Here is a 22,372-nt window from a genome sequence, read left to right on the forward strand (position 1 = left end):
TGTCTCACTGTGTACTCATCCTTGAGATCCCTCCGGAGATGACTGTGTCCTTCATTTGCCTCTAGACAGACCCTCATGGACTAGCTCAGGGTAGATGCCCAGATCGAATGCATAGAGTCAAGTGAGAGGAATACCAGACAAGGGGTTAAGGCAGGTAAAAGGCATTTTAGTGCCAACACAAGCCCAGGGATGTGAAGTACCCAAAATCTCATATTTAACCATCAGCAAAACCAGGAACTTTATCCACAACACCTCTGTGGTGGGGCAAGGCACATTCTCACACACCAGAATAACATGTTTAATGGGGAAGGAGACCTTCAGTGCCCCAGACACATAGACTGCACACCTGCTGTGTCCCAAGGAGAGTAACCATGTATCACTTCAGGAAATTCCTTCTTTTCAGAGTTCAGTTGCAGATGAAAATATGTGGGCTGAGCTCTACGGGGGCTTGTCCTGCTGCAGGGGAATGCATACAGATTCTCTCCTATGGGAACATTCTGGTGTGCAATAAGAAATTTTTTCATGCTGTAGCCTTTCTCCCAGAGGGCAGGGACAGCCTTTCCCTCTCCTCGCCCTGCTGCTTCATGTCATGGCACTGCAGGAAAATTCGTCTCTGAGATTTCAGCCTTGGTGTCAAGGCACTAAAAATGCACAGGAGAGATGGTGTCTGGGGAGTGTGGGTGAGAAAAGGAGGAAGGAGCAGAAAACACTTATAAAATGTCTCAGCTTTTATGAAAATACAATACCTTGCCTGACATACATTAAGAATCACAAACTCATCTCTTGAAGGGCAGAAACAAACAAATCTGTGTATCACCTACATGCTTACCCCGCTCCAGAGTTTTACAAGGACTGAACACTTTTGCTCTTTTACCATGAAATCTCCTTTTGAAAGCAGTGAAAGAACATTTTTCCCCCTTAGATGACTTGTTATTGCTGCCACTTGGTGCTCTCTGCAGATATTTAGGCTGGGAGGAAAATACAACGCGTCCTGTGATGGTCTCTTATGGACAGACACCAGGAACACAATCCTACTTGCTCAGGAGAGTGGCGAGCAGGATTTGAGCCACTGACCTAGAACACCTTTGCTCCTGGAGTGTCCTGGCTCAGTGGGTAAAAGCAGGGTGTATTTTAACACTCCGTGGAGCAGCAGGTGAACACAGACAACGAGAGGCTGTGACACCAGCCTGTGAACGTTTCCATTTGGCACGCAGTCCCACCAGACATATTGTGACATTTAAGCAATACAAGACAGTACTAACACGAAAGTCTTGTCACACTGAGTAATAAAGTCCTTCCTCTAGGATTCCACTGCCTCAGGAACTGTGGGTCTGCAGCCCACCAGGCTGTCCCAGCAGGGGGATGGAGCAGGTCTGTCCTTGGGCTGTGCAGGCAGTGAGTGAGAGCCTGCCAGCGTGTGAAAGCACTGCTGGCAGACAGGGAGCTGTCAGATTGAATGCAATTAATTCCTAGTGGGACTGCTCTGGACACCATTAGGCTCTTGCAGACTGCAGAGATCTCTCTACAAGCCACATGACCAGGCAAGATTTCAAGGTGACAGCATGACAGCATGAGTGATGCACAGGCTGGCAACATATGTTGAAGCTGAACACCATTTTCTTCTGGGTACCATCATTAAATGCCTGTTCCTGAGACGTAAGGAGTTTTATCCATTACCTTCAGCAATGGGAGCAAAGCACTCAGGGAGTATGGACACCAGTGCTATTGCAGCTGCCCACAGGCTCTGCCCGCCTGCCAAGACACTGCTCATCCCATGATACCAAGAGAGGGAGCCAGATGGGCATTGTGCAGAAGAAGCAGTGGCTCTGGCAGAGGGTGAGCATCCTCTGCCAAGAGCAGAGGCTCTGGCACACTTACTGCTAACAGGAACAGAGTAATTTTTTCTAGAATAATTTTTTACTCTAGAAGAGACCCTTATACAGTTTCCAGCATAATTCATGGGATAGAAGGTGATACAAAGGCTTGATGTAGGAAAATATGGTTTCCATTTCTTGGCCTCTTTGCTTAGCATCATGCTATAGCTCTGGCTTTCATCCTCTGCTGTTCAGCATTTGGCATGTGCTTTTTCTGAGTCACACTTATGTAATTCCTTCCCCATTAACATCAGGTAGACTCTGGTCATTCAGGATATAAAGTTAGTTATTCAAGTGACAGCAACTTAAAGTCTTTCATAACTCTGTTGTCATTACACCTCCTGCCCTGTCAACGGTTTAACATTGGAGGGTTTATCCATACCCTTTGGCCTGACTGACCCTATGTTCTCCAGTGCTTGCTGCCTGCTGGCTAAGCCCCTTCAGTGTCATCTGACCTTCTCTAAGGGACTAGTTTAGGCTAGAATATTTCATTTTTGTACTCTTTCTCCAAGTGTTTGAGAGATATGACTGGTTTTCTCTAGGTCTCTTTATCGTTCTCCTTATATTTGCAAAGACTTAAGGGGAGATGTTATATGGACTGAGGTATCACCTGTGAAACTCAGCAGCTCTCTGTCCTTCCTCCTCCAGATCTGGATGAAATAACATAAAACATCTTTGTTCTGTCTCTGAGATTAGTCTCATTTCATACTGCTCTGATCCTGGCCTTGATTTGAATCCAAATGCCACAGTCACAGTCACATGAAACCACGCTGTTTCTGATACTTTCCATTACTTTGGCTCAATGCAGTGCATGGACTTTTGCCCAGTAGCCTGGCAGGCTTCACATATGCTCCTGCACACATCTTTGCTAACTGGGGACATCTTCTATTGCTCCAAGAACAGTAGAGACCAGATAAAATTAAGCCCAGCTTAGGGCTGTTTTTTTTAAGGAAATTTGTGTTGTCTTCTGGAAGTAAAGTAATACTTTCTCTGGAGAAGACTTGCTACAGAGGGGCTGGAATATCCTCCTCTCCCTCATTTCCAGGCAGAAGTGAAGCAGAGGGAAGGAAGGTGAGAAAGGACAGCTTTAGGGGTTCTGCAAGACAACCTGAGGACTGGACAGCCCTACAAAATGTTTTGGACAGCCTAGTGAAAAAGGCTAGAGAGCAATGAGAAAAAGGGTACAGAAAATCAAAGGGAGGGTTTTTAAGAAGTGTCTTTTAAAAATCTTGCAGATTTAGGGGGAAAAAATACCTTTGAGGAATTGTAGGATATCAAAATCTCATAGAAGGGAGGATCCTAAATAATGGTGAATGTAAGAAGTCTGGTTGCTTTCACTGTGCTGTGCAAAAACAATAGGTTCTTCTAAAGAGGCATCAGTCTCAGGTGTGGTTTTAGGATTCATGTGTGCTCACACCACCTGAGCTTTGCTGTCACTGCCCACTGCTGTGGCTGGCTGTGAAATGCTGGTGTGACCCAGCCACGCTGCAGGGCTGAGGGCAGGGGGTGCTGAGCTGTCACCATGGGGTGGCTCCCCCACCACAGCCCACCTTGCCCAGCCTGCCCTGACGCTGACAGCGCTGCAGTGCCAGGAGGCAGCTCTGCTCTGCCTGTTCCCTTTTTGCTCAGTCTCTCTGATGGGCTGCCTCCCCTTACACACCCAGAAATGTGAAACATCTTTTTGTATGCTTGGGTAAGTAAGGACAACATTATCTATGCTGGCAGCTGAAATATCATCATTAGCCATCTAAGTGCTTTACCCAGCCAAACAGCACAGCTTTCTGAGCTGTTGTTCCAGGCTTTTGTCAGAGCTAAGCACACAATGCTGCATTAATTCATCACTTTGGGGGAGCGGCAGCTTTACAAACAAAAGAGGGCTTTTAAGATTATTTTTATTCTTTTTCTTAAGACTGTGAAACACCAAGTGGCAGTATGGGAGAGGAGCCAAGTTGCAATATGTCTTCAGCTCCCTGAGTCAGAGGCAGTCCCTAAGGGAGCTCAGCTTTTCCTGGGACTAACAGAATAGCTGCAAGAGCACTCACTTTTTTTTTTTTTTTTTTAATGACAGGAGTTATGGTTTTCAAAGGCTTTCATCAGGGTATGTTGCCAGAAGGCAATGTTAATCCTTTTTTCATCATGAATATTCTGGGCTCAGTAATACTGTTCCTCTGATTTATCCCTCAAGCAGTAAGCTAAATTGTTATTTCACGTTTTTACAGTTAAAACAGAAAAAGTAGAAAAAGAAAGAAAAGTAAAAATAAAAATGAACCCAAAACTGCAGCATGTAAGCATTTGCTTAAGAAACATCCAGCAAAAACAAAAGAGCAGGAAGTTCTGATCTACCTGGAGATTGACTTTTGCCGCTCTATTGAAACCCCAGAAACTTTAAGTTATGAGCTCTTTCATTATTTCCTGTAGAAAAAAAAAATTACTGAATATAAATTTAACTTTCCCCTCCTCTTGCTTCCAGAATTACTGGTTTACCAAAGGGCAGTACGGTAATAGCATTTCCAAATGTTCCTGGCCGGGACAGCCCCGGCCGCGCCGGCAGCAGCGATGCGGCGGAGCCTCCGCACGGCGGCAGCTTCGGCTAAGGAGACAGGGAAGGGAAGGGAAGGGAAGGGAAGGGAAGGAAGGGAAGGGAAGGGAAAAGTCCAGCGTAGCCAAACACTCATTAGTTGTGCACCCCTCAAATTAATGCCAACCTGGCAGCCCTGCCCTCATCTCGGGTCGCAAAAGTTTCTGTAGATTGTGTTTGGAGCACTGAAAATTGCGGCTGCTGTCCCAAGAGAGTTGCAGTTTTGCCCCTGTAGCTGGCTGAGTGGGAGCTGCTGCAGCTCCAGAAGATGGAAGCATCCCATAATGCCTGCAGTGAGGAAGGAGCCAGTCTATTTCTCACTAATGAACTGCACAAACTGCACATCATTAGAAACACCCCTCGAGTGAGGCAGGAGACCACCACAGACAGTCTGCTCAGGGGAACACCACACAGTGTCCAAAATTGTGGAGTCCTGCTGGTTGCCACTATTTGCCCATCCAGGCAGAGGAGCAGGAGGAGGGGTGGAGGTATTTTGAGAGAGACTTGGCAAAAGATAAAGGGGAACCTAAGTTTGTGCAGGCAGCACGGATATCCCATCTTCTAAAGGTCTTTCTGTGGCTATGCTTTGAATTTCCAGGCTAGGAGACAACAACTATTGTTCATAGTGCCCTGTGGACAATTTGGCTGGGGTACAAAAATTACAACCAGACTTTCAAAACCTCAGTAGTGACAGAAAAGATCAACCACCAGAGATATCACTTAGGAGATCCCCAGGGAGTAAATCGCTACTGAGCTTATTGCAGCATACTTGCAATACTGAGGGCAACCAGAGGTTTGGTGGTGGAGGGTTTTGGAGCTGAATATTGTGGCATTTCCCAGACAGTGGTCACCTGGCTGCTTCCCTTGTTCAACTTGGGTAACACCTTGAAGGCTTCTGTGGCTGACCCAGCTGGCAAATACTGGCACAATGCAAAATCCCTCCCTGACACAAAGGCATCTGCCAGAGTTCTGATAACAAAGCTGGCGCCAGCTCATTCAGGCAGGCATTTTGCTGTGCTGGTCCTGCCATCCCTGCTGCTCTGCCTTATCCACAGGACTGTATGAAGATAGAGTGAGATCAAAAAGGTAAACACACTGGGCTGGGAGTAGAGAAACCTGGCTGTCTGTCCTTGAGATGATGCCAACCTGTTGCATGACTGAAGGTGATTCTTGTCATCTCTTTGTGTCCACTTTCACTCTCAGGACAGGCTGCTTCAGTCTGGGATTGCCTCTTGCTCCTCACAGGCACAGCCTGTGCTAGACGAAAGGACCCAAAATCAATTATATGTTGCTGAGGTAGCTGTTAGACTGAAAAGTATTTTAAGATCCTCAGGGAAGGAGGTTTCCTCTGCCCACACACACAGTAGGCCCACAGTCATGCCTCTGTGTGCATGTGCAGGCTGTGCACAGACCATTCTTAAAATGCTCTTAAAAACTGCATCTTCCACTGGGACAGATAAAAAAAATAGGGCTACAAAAATTCAAAGCCATCTTTACTCTCAAGGCATGCAAACACAAGCTGTGGCAAACCAAATTAAATTTTAGGCTGATTGTACTAGTGTTAATACAGGCTTCCCTGAGAAGCTGAAAGAGACGGCAAGATGGTGATGCTCTCTCCTCCAACAGGGAGGAAGGATCTGTGGCACTGCCAGGGTGAGGGCATACCAGGCAGCTGGGTCAGCCAGGACACCTCTCCTGTGGGGAGGGAGCACCATGCCACACCAGCCCTTCCACCTGAGTCAGCTCTCAGGCTGCCCACTCATCATGTGCATTTTGGCATTATCCAGGCAGACACGCTGTTTTCCTCCACCCCAGCACAGGAATGGCACACGTGATCCTTGGGGTTTATGGGAGCCAAGTTACCAAGTTTTCCATTGCTCCTTGCTGTGAGAACCCATGGCAGAAGCAGGATAATCCCTCTCTTTCATCATCTGTACTTTGAATGTTATTATTGAAAAGCATTTTTGCAATCCTCTTTACACAAAAAATTGGGCAAGCTGAGTACATCTCTCATGCTCATCAGAGGCTTTCATGGAAAAGTTGTTCCAGCCAGCATGGGCAGAGGTCAGGCATACAGAGAAAACACAGGAAAAATCACATGCAAACCTATTCCTGTTTTATTAAAACAGCTAAAAAATATTACTTTGCACTGCCTTTCCCCACTAGACACAGCAAAAATAAACAAATAAAATCAGGCCCATGGCAGCTTGCCACAATTCTCACAGAATGGGTGGAAAATTGGTTTATAAAGTATAGAAACTTGCCAGAGTGGTACTCCTTTCCTACTTATTCACTCTGGAAAAAGTCACCAAATACTCTGTCTGCAGCTGAAGTTAGAACAGAGCCCATAGGTCTGGCAGGAGACAGAGACACATTTTAGACCCCAATGCAGTAACTCTGCCACAGTTTGTGCATGTACCCTGATTAAAAGAGAAAAAAACTGAAACACAGGTAATTAATATGACGAGCCTACCACCAGTTTTTGAAAATAGTTCATATTTTCCAGGGTTTATGTTGAATTTGAAGAGATAGCAGCATGTTCCTAAATGTTCTGTGCACAGGAACAATGGTGAGGCTGAGGGTCAGGTTTGCTGAGTGTGTGATTTCTTTAGTATAGCACTACTGACAGAGTATTCTCAGTCTGTGCTGCAAAATGAGCCAGCATAAGCTGGCCTCGGCTCAGACATCTCTATTTCCACAGCAAGTTGAAGACAGTCCCTCAGAGAGAAGCATGAGAGATGCTGGAACAAGCAAAATTCATGACAGCTGTCTGTCTGGGGGTTTCCTGAGTTAGCAATCACGCCTGGACCATTATGTTCTGCAGAGGCCAATGGCCACACCCTCTGCTATTTCATTTAATTGCTTTTTTGTACCAAGACCTTTGGTTTCTGCAGCATCCTGTGGCAGTGTCCCCCACAGTTCCAGCATGCAAAAGGGTTTCTCCTTTATACTTGCAGACTGATAATTTTACTGGAAATGCACTGGTTCTGGCAATATTACAAAAGAGTTTTTCAAGACCTTCTGTTCACCTTTAGCATTTTATGTTTATACTTCCCACACCAGTGGATTCTCTTCCAAAGTGAAATATCTTGGTCTCTGTAGGCAATCTAACACTCCACAAAGCTTTTTTCCTGGCTGTCTCACAATCAATCATTCTTCCATTCCATCCCCACAACTGACTGCCACACCTGGGGTGACCACTGCTGCAGCTGATGAAGCAATAGTCCCCAGTCTTCTTTTTGTCAGATCCTCCCACACAGGCATTCTCTTTTGCCTTTCCTCCCAGTCCTTTTCTCAGTGCCTGTTTACACTCTCCATTTGGAGCCTTGTTAAGACTCCAGGCTGTGTTTCCATACCAAAACAGAGAGAGGGAACATCGTGAATGTTGATGGGATGTGGATGTTCACTATTACCAATGTCAACTCGCAGGCTGCATAAACAAACTGTTTGTGGCCTGTTTCTCACTCAAGGCTTTTAGGCTTAATAAGAGAAACCCTCAAATTTATTAATGAATTATATATGCTGTGTACATGCTATTATGTCTAAATTAGCCATACATATATTAATTCATAATCTATGTATGTCAGATGTGCCAGCTCAGGTTAGGAAGACGTCATGTGAAGGTCTATGGTCTGAGCTTGTGAGCAGAGTAATTTATTATCCCTCCTCCAGGCCTGCTGCCTCACAGGAGACAAGAGCATCATCACAGGAGTACATCTGGCCCTTTTGAGTTCAGGTCTCAGAGCAAAATTTGGGAAAGCTGGAAAACAAATGGAACTAAACAGAATAAAATATTTACTATTGTCTCCACACAAAGTGCTGAATTTTATACAGCTTTTCCCAGAACAATTCAGATCAATGAAAACACTTTTTGACAAAGTGGAGACGCAATGTTCTTCGGCAAAAGAATAGCTGCCTGGTCGATCAGTCAAAACTTTAACTTGACAAAAACATTTTCCCATTCAAGGCTGGATTACATGCTGCTGTCTGTAGGGTTAGTGTTCCTCTGCCAGGGTTGAAATTTCTGAAGCGGTTTTGGCAGTATTTGCATGAAGAAGTGCTGGAGCACCATCACCAAGAATTTTTTTGTGGGGCAGGGGAGTGCTTTCACATTAGCACTTCACAGCAGTAAGGCTGACCAGGAGATCTGATCCCTGAGATGGCTGCAAGGAAACCCATAACCACAGCACCAGTGTTTTTCCACCCCTCTTTGCTCCCTCTCAGCAGCTACCATGAATAACAAGCAGGAAAAACAGAGGCAGGTTTTGAAGAGAAATGAGGGCAGCGGTGGGGGGGAGGGGGCGGGCCCGGCTTATGCAAGAGTGGGTATAAGAGGGGGAGCCGAGTGCCCCTCCAAAATCCGAGAGTGGGGCAAAAGGAGAGCGCACACCTCACCGCTGAACAACAGGTTTGAGAGCTCCGTGGTTTTTTGTGCCTTTACTGTGGCTGCTGCAGGGAGAGGTTCATTAGGAAACATGTGTGGGCCACAGGCTTATTTTGGATAGGGGATGCTTGTAGAACAGCCTTGCTTTCACCTTCTTGGGTTCCTTGCTGCTAGAAAGATTTTTGCCCAAATTTGGCCCAGTGCAAGTTCTCTGGCACAACTGTCTTTAAGGGGCAAAGTCTTTGGATGCCAGAACTGAAGGGCAGGATAGAGACTCTGCTTTTTAAAGTTGAAGCTCTATCTTTAAGTACACTCCCATTCCTAAAACCATGGCAACCCAACAAAAAAAGCCTGACAACAGAGTCCACATATAGTAATTGGAATAATGCTCATGCACTCCTGCTTAAAAATGTCTCAGAAGTAAAATTAAAGACTAACAGTATTTAAATAGGATAAAACCTGTTGCAGGTGTGGCAGGATATGTTCTCTGTAATCTGAAACCTTCTGCTTTAGAAGAAAGTGTTAGAAGATAAAAGACAAAGATCTAAGAAGTGTGCTGGTGTGTGATGCATCTTAATGGGGGAATACTAATTGAGTGAGCAAGCATAAGTGACTGGCAAATGAGGGGGGGAGCTGTATCTGAGGTTTGCAGTAGCGCATGAACATGAGGTGAAATCTAAGGTTCTTCCTCATTACTGGGGCCAGACCAATTCCCAGTGGCCCAAAGCAAGAGGAGGACTGTGGTGAAAACAGGACATTGAACATTTCCTGGTGAAACTTCTTTTTCTGGAGAAAGTAGGTATTTTAATGTGATTACTTTATTGATGTGGGGGCAAGGGTGGGGGGCAAAAGATAGACTTCTGTGTTCCTCAGAGACACTGACCATTTTTTTGTTGACAGAAAACAATAGAACTGAGTGCACAAACACCAAAAGAAACCCAAGGATCAACTTGGCTGAAAACCCCAAGAAAATTCAACTAAACTGAACTTTCTTTATGTGGCAGAGCCCCCAGACCCACATGCTAGATTTGTTGTTCAGGTGACTCCTGCTCCTTCTCTTCTTCAGGGCAGCATCCCCTGCAGCCAGGGCTGCCTGTTTAGGGCTGGTACTTACAGCACAAGGAGGCCAACAGCTGCAGCATGGCTTGGTCATGACCTTCAGGGGAAGCAGGAGATAGCCAAACAACAACATTGTCTGGATGCTACAGAACAAAGAAAGGCATAATGATCTAAGGAAAAAAAGTACAGTGGGTGAGGGGTTTGTGATTTCACTTTTCAGTGTTTATTATCCACAGCAAACATGTCAGTCTGACAGCTGTACTGTATGTTATTAACATCACTTGTAGCTTATTAGCCAAAGTCAGTAATTATTTTTAATAAGGATACTTTTCAGAGTTTTACGGAATACAAGGTGCCCTTCCATGAGACAGCTTTCATTTGTGTGTCCTTGATACAGAGAGTACTGGGATGGGTTTTCTTTTTACCTGTGCTCAAGCCTCATCTCGAGGGATGCAGCAGACCAGCTCTAGCTCATAGGCTCAGCATGGTCTGGCCATTTGTGTATTCTACTGGTGCCTGCCTAGTGCCTCAGGGGGACCCACATGGGTGGTGGTGCAGGAGATACAGATTTGGGCTGTGCTCACGTCCCACCTACAGCTCCACTGGCCTCTAAGGGACCAGCTGTCTGCCCTGGTCTGCCTGTGGGAAAGAGTCTCCAGGGTAGAGGGGAAAGAAGGGGGAACTGAAACCTAACTTGATCTCCTAGCATTTAGCTGAGCAATATGCATTTTTCATTTTTCATCCTTCTCCCTTTGCCTGTATTCTTTACTCGGATAGAAGCATTTTAAAGCTGTCTGGAGATGGTACAAATGCCCAGGGATTGTTCTGTGGGCAGATGCTTCCTCAACTGAGATGCTCAGGAAACAAGAGGACAAAACACCTTGAATGTTTCAAGCTGTTTGTTTAAGCCTTTAGTGCATGACAGCATGTTATACAAGCCTGGGCTCAGAACCACTTTTGGACTTCATTATAGTGAAGGTAATCAGATTGTTTAAATGAAAAGCAGGACTGCAGAGACAGAAATTTCTCATCTCTTTGGCATTAGGCACCTGACATACAGCCCTTGGGCTGGCAGGACTCAGCTGTCCCTGTCTCCACCTTCATCTCCACCAGCTTCAGCCACCCAGGCACACTGAAAACATCCCACTCTCTCAGCTCTCTCCTTGAACCCAACATGTAGCTGGGCACTGCAGTACAAATCATGCCTGACTGGCCCTCTAAAATCAAAGCACAGATGATAAATCAGCCCTACTCCTGTTAGAGCCATGGGATTTTAATTACTAAGAATAAGGGGCACTGAACAAGACCCAGTCTAACCAATTGCATTTATCCCTAGCTTGATTCACTGCTTACATGCTTAAATAGGAAGAAGGGGCACACTGAAATTGAAAGATTGTTTCAAAAGCAGCATGAGGATCTGCAAATCCCAACCCCTTTTCCCAAACAAGACCTCAGAGGCTGACACTGGGAGGGATGAAGTCTTAGTGATCCAGCTCTGGCCATCTCCCGTCTGGCTTTCATCTTCTCCATTTCAACACGTCTTGTTCAAGAGGAGAAAGAACAAAGCCTTGACATTCTGAACAGTTCAAGAGGGAAAGAAGGGGTAAAAATTGAGAGCTTAATCACTTTATTCTGCAGTAGCTTACATGGTGGGTCCCCAGGCTGCAAGGTAGAGATTAAAGGCAATTTATCTGTGAAGTCAAAAATCTGATCACTGTGCAACAAATCCAAAAATTCAACTGTACAACAAATACAAGTACAAAGAAATCTGCAGTCCTTTCAGTCTGGTGCAAAATGAGGTCTTTCCTATAATCAGTTATTCTGTGTAAAAATGCCTGTGCGTGCCTTGGTAAATGTGTAACTGCAGGCTACACAGGTGTGCTGGGTCTGGCTAAAGGTTGTGTATCCATCCATCCATCCCTGGAACTTTCTATGCGGCCGGTGTTGAGCCGGGCTCAGGTCTCATTGGCCCGAGGTAACTTCTGTCAGCCCCCGGGCTGTGATGTAAAGCAGCTTTGCGCAATGCCCCGCAGCAGCAGCCGCATAGAAAGGGCAGAATTCCACCGCAGTCCCACCGCCCCGGGGGGGAGAGGTGTGTGAGGAGCTCGCCTGAGGGACAGCAGCATCGGGGGGGCAACAAAGGGGCGACACCCCCAGGACAGAGGCGAGTACGCGCTCTTACTGCATTTGCTTTGAATGCTGCTTTTCCAGCTCAGGTGTTGATGCTTTCCCAAAGAGCTTGGGGCTCTTTTCTTTAGCCAAACAAACCACGCTGACTTTCCACAGATGGGGCTTAGGGTAAGTGTTTGGCAGTGAGAGCTGGTCCTCTTGCTTCTGCTCATGGAACAAAAGCTGAACAGAGCTGGGAGCCCTGGCAAGCCAGAGAGGTGACCACTGGGTGCCAACAGTGCCTAATGGCACAGCCTGCCTGGGCGGCACAGGGTCACCCTCCCTGCTGTGCAGGAAAGATTAATGCCTCAAAAGAATTGTATGATGGAGAGAACAGTGTGGGAAGGGAATTCTTTCTAATTTGTGGCTTTTTATTTCATTTTCCTGAGCATGCCAATGTGAAAAAATGCATTGAGGAGTCCAGAAATCTACAGTTGCTAACTGTGAAAGTGAAGTTGGGAAGGCACCTTCCAAGAGAATTTTTTAGTCAGTCACAACCAATGAATATGCTCTGTCATGCATGTCACGTGCTACCAGTGGGGTTGGGGAGATGAAGAGGGGCCAGGAGCAGAGGGGCCAGCAGCACGGCTGTGCCGTCCGTACAGTAATTAAGAGGATGAGGTGGGAGTTAATGGGGAACAATCCTTGGGTGAAGACACAGGGACAGAGATCTATAGCAGATCCTCCCCTGCTTGCCTCTGTGGAACAAATAGTTTCAGGCTTGACTCACAGGCATTCAGTAGGAAGACACTTAGACATCCTGAGCGACCATCACAGAACATAAACTCCATTTGCAAACCCAGCTGTTAGAAGCCTACAGCCTGGGAATGCAGGTATCTGTGTTAGCAGGCAGACATACTTGAGAAGGTATGTCTAGTTACCGAGCACATCTCAGTTTTTGTATGTGCAATAGAGTGGTGGGGCTGCAAACTGGGATATCATTAGGCATGAAATACTTGGGGACCCCTCAGGGGAAAGAATATGGTTATACATTGTAAATTAGGCTGGGAAGGGGCCAGGTCTTGAATAGCTGGATTTAAACAGAAGTACTTCCACCCTGTGTAAAGTGTTGGTGAGACAGACATTGCTCTGTGTCCTCTCAAAAGGTTCAGCTACCAGAATTACAATACCTGGCAGACTGGTGTGACTCAAAGAGCCTTGGAGGAAGAAAGCAGAGAGTAGGATTTGGGTACTGGCAAGGCTGATAGCATTTTGCCCATCCAACGAGCTCTGCAGAACTTGAAATGGGTGAAAGAGGGTCAACAAAGCTACAATAAACAAGGAATTACTACTAGAATAAAATACAGCTCTGAATAACAGCATTTTGGCTGATGATATGTGTTACAGATGCATAATTTTCAACACATTTTAATTTGGATTTCAAATACACAGATAAACAGTCATATGTTAGAAACCCAAGAAAGGTACAGCAGAGCTATTAGTTATCAAAAAAGTTTGATATAAAAAAAGAGAGAATCCTAAAAGATATAAAATTTGTCAGTGGGTATAATTTGTATGTGTGTGTGTGTGTGTGTGTGTGTGTGCGTGTCCATGACATTCTCATTTCCATTACATCCTTTGTGCTAAAACACCAGTGACATCCACATACAGTAAAATTCTCTGTTTCTTGTCAGGAAAAACAAGAGCAGCAAGTGATCTTTTACCTCAGGAGAAGACTGCCTGCACATCTGAGTAAAACTCAGCCTACCCCTTCTAACTCTGTATTCAGACATAGAAGGTGCAATGAAAACTGGTTTCAGTGTGAGCACATTTGTATAAGGGAGCCTGGAGTGTGTTTGCCTAGAAGCTAGAATGAATGTTTGCACGGGGCTATGAAAACATAACGTGCTCAGCTAGTGCCAGGTATTTTGCTGACTGAACAGCCATTACTGACCAGACATACGTTCTGTGTTTGGGCCTTAAGAGAACCGGTTTCCAAACCTACTCCTGCATAACAGCAGGCACATTGCTTAGCCTGTCTGTGTGTCAGCAAGGCTCAGTGCAGCAGTTTGCAGAGATGGCTCTGACCAGGTCCCAGGAACAAATGTTGTTGCATTTGTTGCAAAACAAGGTTTTGCAGAAATAGCATGCTCTAGTTTGTAGGCATAACCAGCATCCACTACCGTTCCCATGATAAATCCTTAGGGTACTGCAGTGGGTAATGGAGTCACATCTGTGCTTACCATTTCCCACCTGCTGCCATTGAAACTGGTGTCTGTCTCATGCAGGGCTTTTTTGAGGCAGAGTCAGACCAAACACCACTAAATACCAAAATCCCCACCTTTGTAACTCCAATACAGCACTAGCACCTCACCCTGTGATTAAGAGAAACTGTACTTGAAATAGACTGACCATTCTCCTTTCCTCCTAATTTTTCCTTTCAGCAGACACGGTGGAGGCAATTTTCCAACATGAATCTTGTAGCAGATCTTCTCTGCTTGTTGGCTTGCCTTACTGTGGTGACTTGTGACCGGGTCTACGTCCACCCTTTCAATTTGTTTTCTTTCAATGAGAGTGACTGTGACAAGCTGGAAAAATTGGTTCAGGAGGGAAAGACTATTGTTCCCGTCTCCATTGAGTCCCAAACCACACCCGATTATGAAGGTGGCATGAATGACAACAGCAAGTTGGAAGCCCCAAGCCTCAGCACCTGGGGGGAGAAGGAGCGGAGCTACCTGAGTGACTTGGTGTACGTCCTGGGCATGCGGTTTTACAGCGCGCTGCAGAAAGCACAGAGGGGCCAAAATGTGCTCCTGTCCCCAACCAGCCTCTACAGCTCCTTGGTGTCATTCTACTTGGGTGCCTCAAACCAGACAGCACTTGATTTGCAGGGTTTGCTGGGATTTGTCCCCCCCTCTGGAAACCCTGACTGCACTTCCACGGCAGTCGGAAGCAATTTCCTTTCCAGCCTGAGGACGATCGAGAGACTTGTGAAGAGTGGGGACGAGGAGCTGCTCTTTTCCAAGACACTGAGCTTGTTCTGTGCCCCTGGCATAGGCCTCTTCCAGCTGTTCATGGAGCGCTTACTCCCCAGTGCTGATGCATTCTACGCCCGAGCTGTTGACTTTGCCAATCCAGGCGAGGCAGCGAAACAAATCAATGCCTTTGTGGAGGCCAAAGGCGAGGGCCAGAGCGAGGCCCGGCTGGCGGACATCGACCCATCTGCCCAGCTGCTGTTTGCCGTGGACGTCCGCCTGGCAGGTACGAGGCAGCACTGCTCCTCTTGGGAACAGGCCTGGGGAAGGACAGCAGGGCAGCAACCCTGCTCCTGGGAAGGAAGCAAGGTCAGGCCTGGCCAGTGGGGAAAGGGAAGGGCTCAGATGAAAGGCTGGATCTCTGCTCCCCACCACTGTGCCAGGGATCCTGCCTGCGCTCTGCCATGAGCCAGCAAGGGCAGTGGGGAGGGAGGAGGAGACAGATGGACTCCAAGAAATTTTCCTTGTCCAGGAGAGGTGTGGAAAGGTGCATAAGAAAGAATTGCACAGCATTTCTTGCTGCAAAGGAACTGAAAGTCATGAGGGGCCTCCAGCAAGATTGATCAGGGTGTAGCTTTAAGGAAAGCCAAAGGAGCTGGGGGATGCAGGGCAGAGGTACAGATACAAAAAAGGCTAAAAAATACAGTGGACATGACTCCTCTAGTGGCTATTAAACACAGGAGTCTGGAGGCAACATCTGGCTCAGGAAGCAACTGAACATCACCAGTTATGGAAGCAGGGCACTTACACAAACCTAGAATGAGGCAATCCCTTCATTGCCTAGGGTCATTCTGTGCTGCTGTCCCAGAAATCCCCCTGCACTACAACTGAGCCTTCTCTTCTGAGTGTAGCTGCTTTCCTAGATCCTCCTGACTGAATGCAATATCAAAAACTGCACAATTCAGACAGCTTGCCTACTGGAGAATGTATTTCGGAACACTTGCAGTGAGCCCCAAGCTCCTGAGTGGGGCTCTACTGCTAAAGGTGGAGTTGTGGTGCGCAGGAAACCTTTTTGTGCCTCCATCTCCCCTCCTCAAAACTGGATTTCAGGTTTTCTTTGCCTTTCATGGGTGTTGTCATTCTCTCAGTGAGCTGTGGGCATCAGCTTTCTCTTCATTGTAAGATCTAGCATAGATATGGTACTACAAAAGTAATTGTGTTACACACTTGGACATGGTGACAAAAGCAGTTTTCCTTCAGTAGAACCATTTTTTGCTCTTCTTCTGTGTTGGAAACTTGTAATTTGTATAAGCTTAGAAACACATGTTCAAGGGTTTGCCTCACTGTGTCAGCTCTACAACCTTCTCTCTCAGATGGTGCATTTTAAATGTTACAGTCCCCACACATGGGATGGACAAAATTGGCTCAAGAACAAATGAATTACACAAAAAATTACCTTCTAATAAACACAGAAGATGGCTTTAGCATTTGGTTTGCCATTTGGTTGTGAAGGGGCACCCATGACAGCTGATGCTGCCATGCTCCATGTCTGTCCCTATAGCTGCAGAAAGGAAAAGTCTATTTTTTTCTCTGAAACATGTTACAAAAGCTCTGAGATGCTATTAGCAGCCATAGCACCGATAAAGTGACAGAAATATGTACAAAACAACAGCTAAATGTTCCAGTGGGCTCAAGTGCTGTTCACTTGCACACAGTTTTCTTCACATTTGTAGACTTGCTGCCAAGCAGGGCCTGCCATTTAGAATTCAATGCAGAACATCAGGTACAAGTTTCACTGAGGGCAGTAGTTTCTTTAGTGCTGAACAGGATTATCTGCCTAGCTGGGCACAGCATTGATCTGTGGCAGTGAGAAGACAACATGTTGAAATGCAAAACTGCACAGAAGTAGTGCAAGGTGAGAGCAAGGCCTCTCATAGTTGTGAACTGGGAAAGAAATTTATTTTAAGGTCTAGTAAGTGTTCAAGTATGTCCTTTTTAACCTCCTTGGCTCAGCTAACACTTCAGTGCTGCGCTTACAACCTTCCCCATTGCTTTGGTTTGTAAGATGGTGAAGGGTAAGACCTCAGGCAGAACCTTCCCTCTCCTGAGCCCACCTGGCTGCCTGAGAGTGCTCCTGCAGCAAGGGCTGGCCCTGATGGATGTGCTTCCAAAGATGCCATCAGTGCACTTATGGACAGAGAGGAAAGCGAGCTGACCCTTTGCACAGGCCTGTGAGCCCCTGGGGACCATGTGGCAGCCTGGGAAGAAGCAGGCAACCAAGCAAGCAGAGACACTTTCCTGTCCCCAGGAAAGGCCACAAAGCCAACAGAAACACAGCAGCTTTCGTCACAGTCCTGATGGTCATGGCCCCTATGCTGTGAGCTTGACGCCATCAGAAGGCAGATTAAAAGGGGGAGACATATGATTACAGTAGCTAAATGTGATTTTATACATGCAGTCCTTCTCTAAGGCACAGTGTGTTCTTAAAAAGACCAGCTAAGTGGCAGAGGGGAGGAGGGGAGGAAGAGAAGAATCAATTTCTCTTTTCTTGGTCTGTTTTCCAGCGAATGTTAAGCAAGCCTTCCCTCTCAAAGAGCCTCAGGAGTTCTGGGTGGATTCAGACACAAAGGTCTTGGTCCCTATGCTGTCCATCATGGGGACATTCAAGTACCAAACCGATGCCAGCGGCACTTTTTCCGTGCTGGAGGTTCCCATCGGCCGGACGGCGCTGCTGGTGCTGCTGCAGCCCATCGGTGGCAGCGACCTGGAGCACCTGGAGTCCCAGCTGAGCTGGCAGTCCTCAGCCTGGCTCCAGCACCTGTCCCCAAGGTAGGGAAGGGGCTGTGCACCCTCCCATGGAAGGGATGGATGGCATGGGGTGAGCCACACGGGCCTGCTCCTCACCTGGGGTCAGGTCCTGCCAGGGAGGCTTCACTGCCCTGCACAAAGAGAAACCCCTGCACAGCCAGGGGCTCACTTCAAAGGAGCTCCACTTCGGTAGGATCAGCTTTTTATCTGGGGGTATTTCAAGGAAATGAGCATCCCACCCATGATGTGGGATGACCTGGGGTTTAGCAGCAGACCCTGGGTGAAGTCTGGGTGAGTTCACACTTGGAAACAGTAAGAGGCACCCACTGTGTTTGTGCCCACACCCCAAGCACTTGCTGTAGTTTTTTTCACATGCCCATTCCCCAGGACTGCCCAACCACGATGCTCTCACAGTGAACAAGCACTCACTTGCCTCTCTCTCTCCCTCTCTCTGCAGAGAAATTAAATTAAAGCTGCCAGCATTAACACTAGAAGACAGTTCTGATCTACAGGAGCTTCTTGCAGAGATGGAACTGCCTGCACTGCTGGGGAAGGGGGCAGACTTCAGTAAGATAAGCAATGCCAGTCTAACAGTTGGAAAGGTACAGTACATATCACTGACATTAAAAAAAAAAGTTTCCTGCACAGTTTCAGCCTCCTAAACTGAATAACTTTAACTAGAACTAAGCAGTCAGAGCCATGTAGGGGACATGCTTAGTATGGGATTGAGTATCACATAGAGTGTTATGTTTTTGATTTAGTAGGAGAATAATGCTGATAACACAAGAGTTTTAGCTGGTGGCAAGTCGTGGGAGGAATGAGTGAGCAGCTCAGCTGCTGGCTGGGGTTAAACCATGACACAAGGGCAACAGCATTACAGCCTAGCCAGTGTAAAAGCAGTTATACAGCTTTTGCACGTTATGGACAAGCACTCCAACACCTTTTTTAAACACCTATGGAGTACAATGTGCTTCATCATTTACTCAGACTCTCATTTGTCCCATCATGATTGTGCTCTGATGACTCCAGAGTTACTCATATGTTTTTCCTTACAGGTAATAAATAAAGCCTTTTTCAAACTGGGCAGTGATGGAACAGATCAGCCAGAAGACCCTGCAGCACAGAAGGAAGATGGAGTGTACCTGGATGTAACACTGAATAAGCCATTCCTTTTTGCTGTTTTTGAAAAGCAGTCAAGGGCAATGCTTTTTCTTGGCAGAGTAGTAAACCCTCTGCATGAGGATTAAATGCAAACACAGAGGATAAGAAAGGAGTGGAATGATGCACATTCCCCATCACCTTTTTCTTATTCATCAGATATTTTTGTGATGTTGTTGAGTGTTCTACTTAGCTTTGAGATGAAGCTGTCAGTGTTCAAAATACAGCTTTTTGAAAGCTAACACCTTGCAACATTTCATCCTCGTTCATCTATTTCATGTGAGGTGACTCACATCCTTCCTCCAGCTTCCATTTTATTCTTTGTGTCTCTTTTGCTCCTAGTTCCCTTTTTGGATGCAGTGGGGCAGGGCAGTGTTTCAATGCAAAGCATCAACTTGAAAAAATAGTTAAGCAGCTTTTACTATAGTATTTTTATTTACTATAGAAAAGGACCTCTTAATTCTTTAAAAAGCTTTTTTAATTGTATAGTCAGTCTTGCAAAAGAGACTCCCTTTTACATTACACTGAAGATTGTACAATTATCCACAGGGATTTCTAGCTTCATCAGCAACATTTCCCTCTAAAATGCTGCCAACAGCACAGGCAGGCTCCACTTGTCCCACTGAGACAAGATTTTTCTGCTTTGGAAGCAAAAACATGCTTAGAGGAAGTTTCTTCTTTCTGCAGCCCAGATGGATATGTACACTTCTTGACTCTATGGAAATCCTAAAAATAGGGATTGGTAGTATTAATGAACTGTGATGGATAAATTCTCAGAGCCTGACAGAATTATCTCTGATTTTTTTAGGAAAAAGATCCCAAAAGGTCTACTTTTGCAACACAGTTCCATTTACTGGATTACTTTATAACTGGTGAGGCATTTCTTACAGCCTTGTAGCAAAGAAGGACATTACTGGTTAGAGTCCAATTCTGTAAACTTTAACATATCCAAACCATATGTTCTTTAAAAATAGCATTAATGGCAATAATATATATTAGTATAAATAGTGGATGTGGTGCTGCTACTTGTGAATAAAATGATTACAGCAGTCCAGTCCAACTCTTAACAGAGTCATAAAAATTTGAAACATTAAAGTGGAACAACAGATTATTAGATGACTCTTTGAAGTGAGGAACTGGGAGACAAACCTTGGTACTAAGGAAAGCCTGGAACAAGGATTTCCACCTCTCATCTCTAGATTTATTGTTAGCACTAATGGTACTTAAAAATAACTGCAAATCTCATTGGCAGATCATGCAAGATATATCCTCCAGTGCACAGCAGCTCATTACCATCCACAGTGGCCCAAATGTGTATCTAAGCTAAATGCACTAATGCCATCAGCTTGGTGTCAGTCATGTGGATATGTGACACATCCCTGTAGCTTCATGGAAAATAAATAAAATAACCCCCAAGAATGCTAGGATACAGCATCCATGTATTTATCCATTTATACTGTATGGACTCCAGATGTTCTAACATCTAAATACTGTACTTGTATTATATACAGAAGTAATCAAGTGTGAACATGCAGAGGTAGAAAGATGCAAATAAACTCACTTCCAAGTTTCTTTGCCACAGTTCAGTTGGGCTTTTGTCCATAAATGAGTTCTGGGTTATTTTGTCCATAAATAAGTTCTGGGTACACTGACAAAGTAAAGGGAAAAAATGCCTTTATTCACATGTGGGGGCCACATGCTCTGGAACGCCATATCCCTCTTCAGTAGTTACAGGCAGAAAAACAAAACAAACCCATCAAACACACTTTTCAGAAAAGAAATGTTGTGGTGGAGAGCACCTCTCCACTGACACCCTGGAGATGAAAAGGAAGAAGAAAAGGGCAGAGACAGGGAACTAAAAGTAAACTGACCAGAATAAGGACTGCAAAGAGAGAAGTGCTGGAGCAAATGCTACAATACCAACAAGATAAGCTATCTGTATAGGTACTCATTCTCCTACATACTCAAATGGTAAAAAACAACCAACAAAAAAAACCACCCACACCCAATTCCCAACTAAATCTCTGCTTCCTCAACAATGTATACTCTCCTGAGACTTGTTTCTGACATCAATTTTACATCTAAAATTTCATGGCATTTTTTACTCTTCACTCTCCTCCAATTTTACCAAATTCCTCTGTCAGGAGTACCGTGATGCACATTCCAAGCATCCTAGACACCACTCACATACTGAGATCCCAAATGCAATCTACAGCCTAATAATCTAATGAATGAAGCACCTAAACTCAGGCTCTAATAGTGGGAGATTTGGAGAAAGAGAACAAAGGCAAGGATGAGCTCTTTAGGTTTCATCAAACAGCACAGTTTATCTCTGAGCATAGCAGACAATTTAGAGACAGCTTAAAAAATACAACAACTTTTAATAAATCTATGCACTTTGCTTCCTCATCCCTCCAGTCTGACCTTGAAAATACAATGGTTGATGGAAAAAAGAGAGTAAATATTCCTCAAGTGGTCCAGCCAAATATACATAGTGCTAGTTATCTTTAGACAATGAGGTTAGAACTGCCTGGTCCACCCCTGGTACAACCCACCAAGCTGAGAACCCAGTGACCATTTTAGAGGAAGACATGCCACTGCTCTTTCTCTCCTCAATATTGTACAAAACCTCTTCCAGCTAAATTCCTTCCAAGATTAGAAAGGCATAGCAAGTTTTCTAAAGGTTCTAGAATGGAAGAAGAAAAAGGCACAAAATCAAAACTGAATTACTGTCATGAAGCACACCTCAAATTACTTAAGGAATAGAAGAAATAGGATTAGTAGCAGAAGACATCTCCATTGGAACACTTACATGGTAGATCATCTCCTCAATGATCCAGTGTTTGAAAATGCTAAAATTCAGTTTACCGAAGACAAAGTTAATTCACACCTTTCTTTCTTTCAGTGGGTGTATCACACAAATTTTTAACTGATATATTATTCAATCCTATTCACATGAACAAAAATAAAAGATGGGGAACTGACATAGAACCAGTGATACAGACATTTAAAGCAATCATAGGACCATTCAGCAATTTTGATTTGCTACACAATGTTATTTCCTGCCCTGAAATCAAGGCTGGTCTTCAATGGAAAAGAACAGAATTCAGCCTAAATCTTCAGAAAGTTGATGAAGACAAGTAGGAAGCATTGTTATTACAGGAAGATGTGGAAAATCACTTGCAACTCAAGTGGAAGTAGTCTCTCTGTGCCTTTTTGGTTTGGTGCACAGACTACATATTTTTCTCCAGCTTTGGAGGATACAAATAAAACTGTTCTATTTTCAATCACTAGTCTGTACAGGTCTCAGAATCTGCTGCTTACACATCCATTTTATAATAAGGAAACATTATTGCTGAAAACAACAGTAGCTAGAACTAGGAAGATGTTTCTAGTCCTGACTCTTAAGAAAATTAAGAGGTGTGGG

At 45.2% G+C, this 22,372-nt stretch overlaps 1 protein-coding gene across 2 annotated transcripts; it reads left to right on the top strand.

The window, feature by feature from the left end:
• The first annotated feature begins 8,813 nt into the window (after window positions 1-8,813).
• Window positions 8,814-20,372, top strand: AGT (angiotensinogen). Of its 2 annotated transcripts, none has more exons than XM_030945164.1 (5): window positions 8,814-8,860; window positions 14,449-15,265; window positions 17,544-17,808; window positions 18,245-18,389; window positions 18,843-20,372. In XM_030945164.1, exons 2-5 carry the CDS (start codon window positions 14,476-14,478, stop codon window positions 19,032-19,034), a joined length of 1,392 nt encoding a protein of 463 aa, XP_030801024.1. In that variant the 5' UTR covers window positions 8,814-8,860; window positions 14,449-14,475; the 3' UTR covers window positions 19,035-20,372. The 2 variants fall into 2 exon arrangements, with proteins under 2 accessions (XP_030801024.1, XP_030801026.1); XM_030945166.1 differs by lacking the exon at window positions 8,814-8,860 and adding an exon at window positions 9,508-9,631.
• The last annotated feature ends 2,000 nt before the right edge of the window (window positions 20,373-22,372 follow it).

Source organism: Camarhynchus parvulus, chromosome 3, assembly GCF_901933205.1.
Source record: "Camarhynchus parvulus chromosome 3, STF_HiC, whole genome shotgun sequence".
Classification (NCBI taxonomy): domain Eukaryota; kingdom Metazoa; phylum Chordata; class Aves; order Passeriformes; family Thraupidae; genus Camarhynchus; species Camarhynchus parvulus.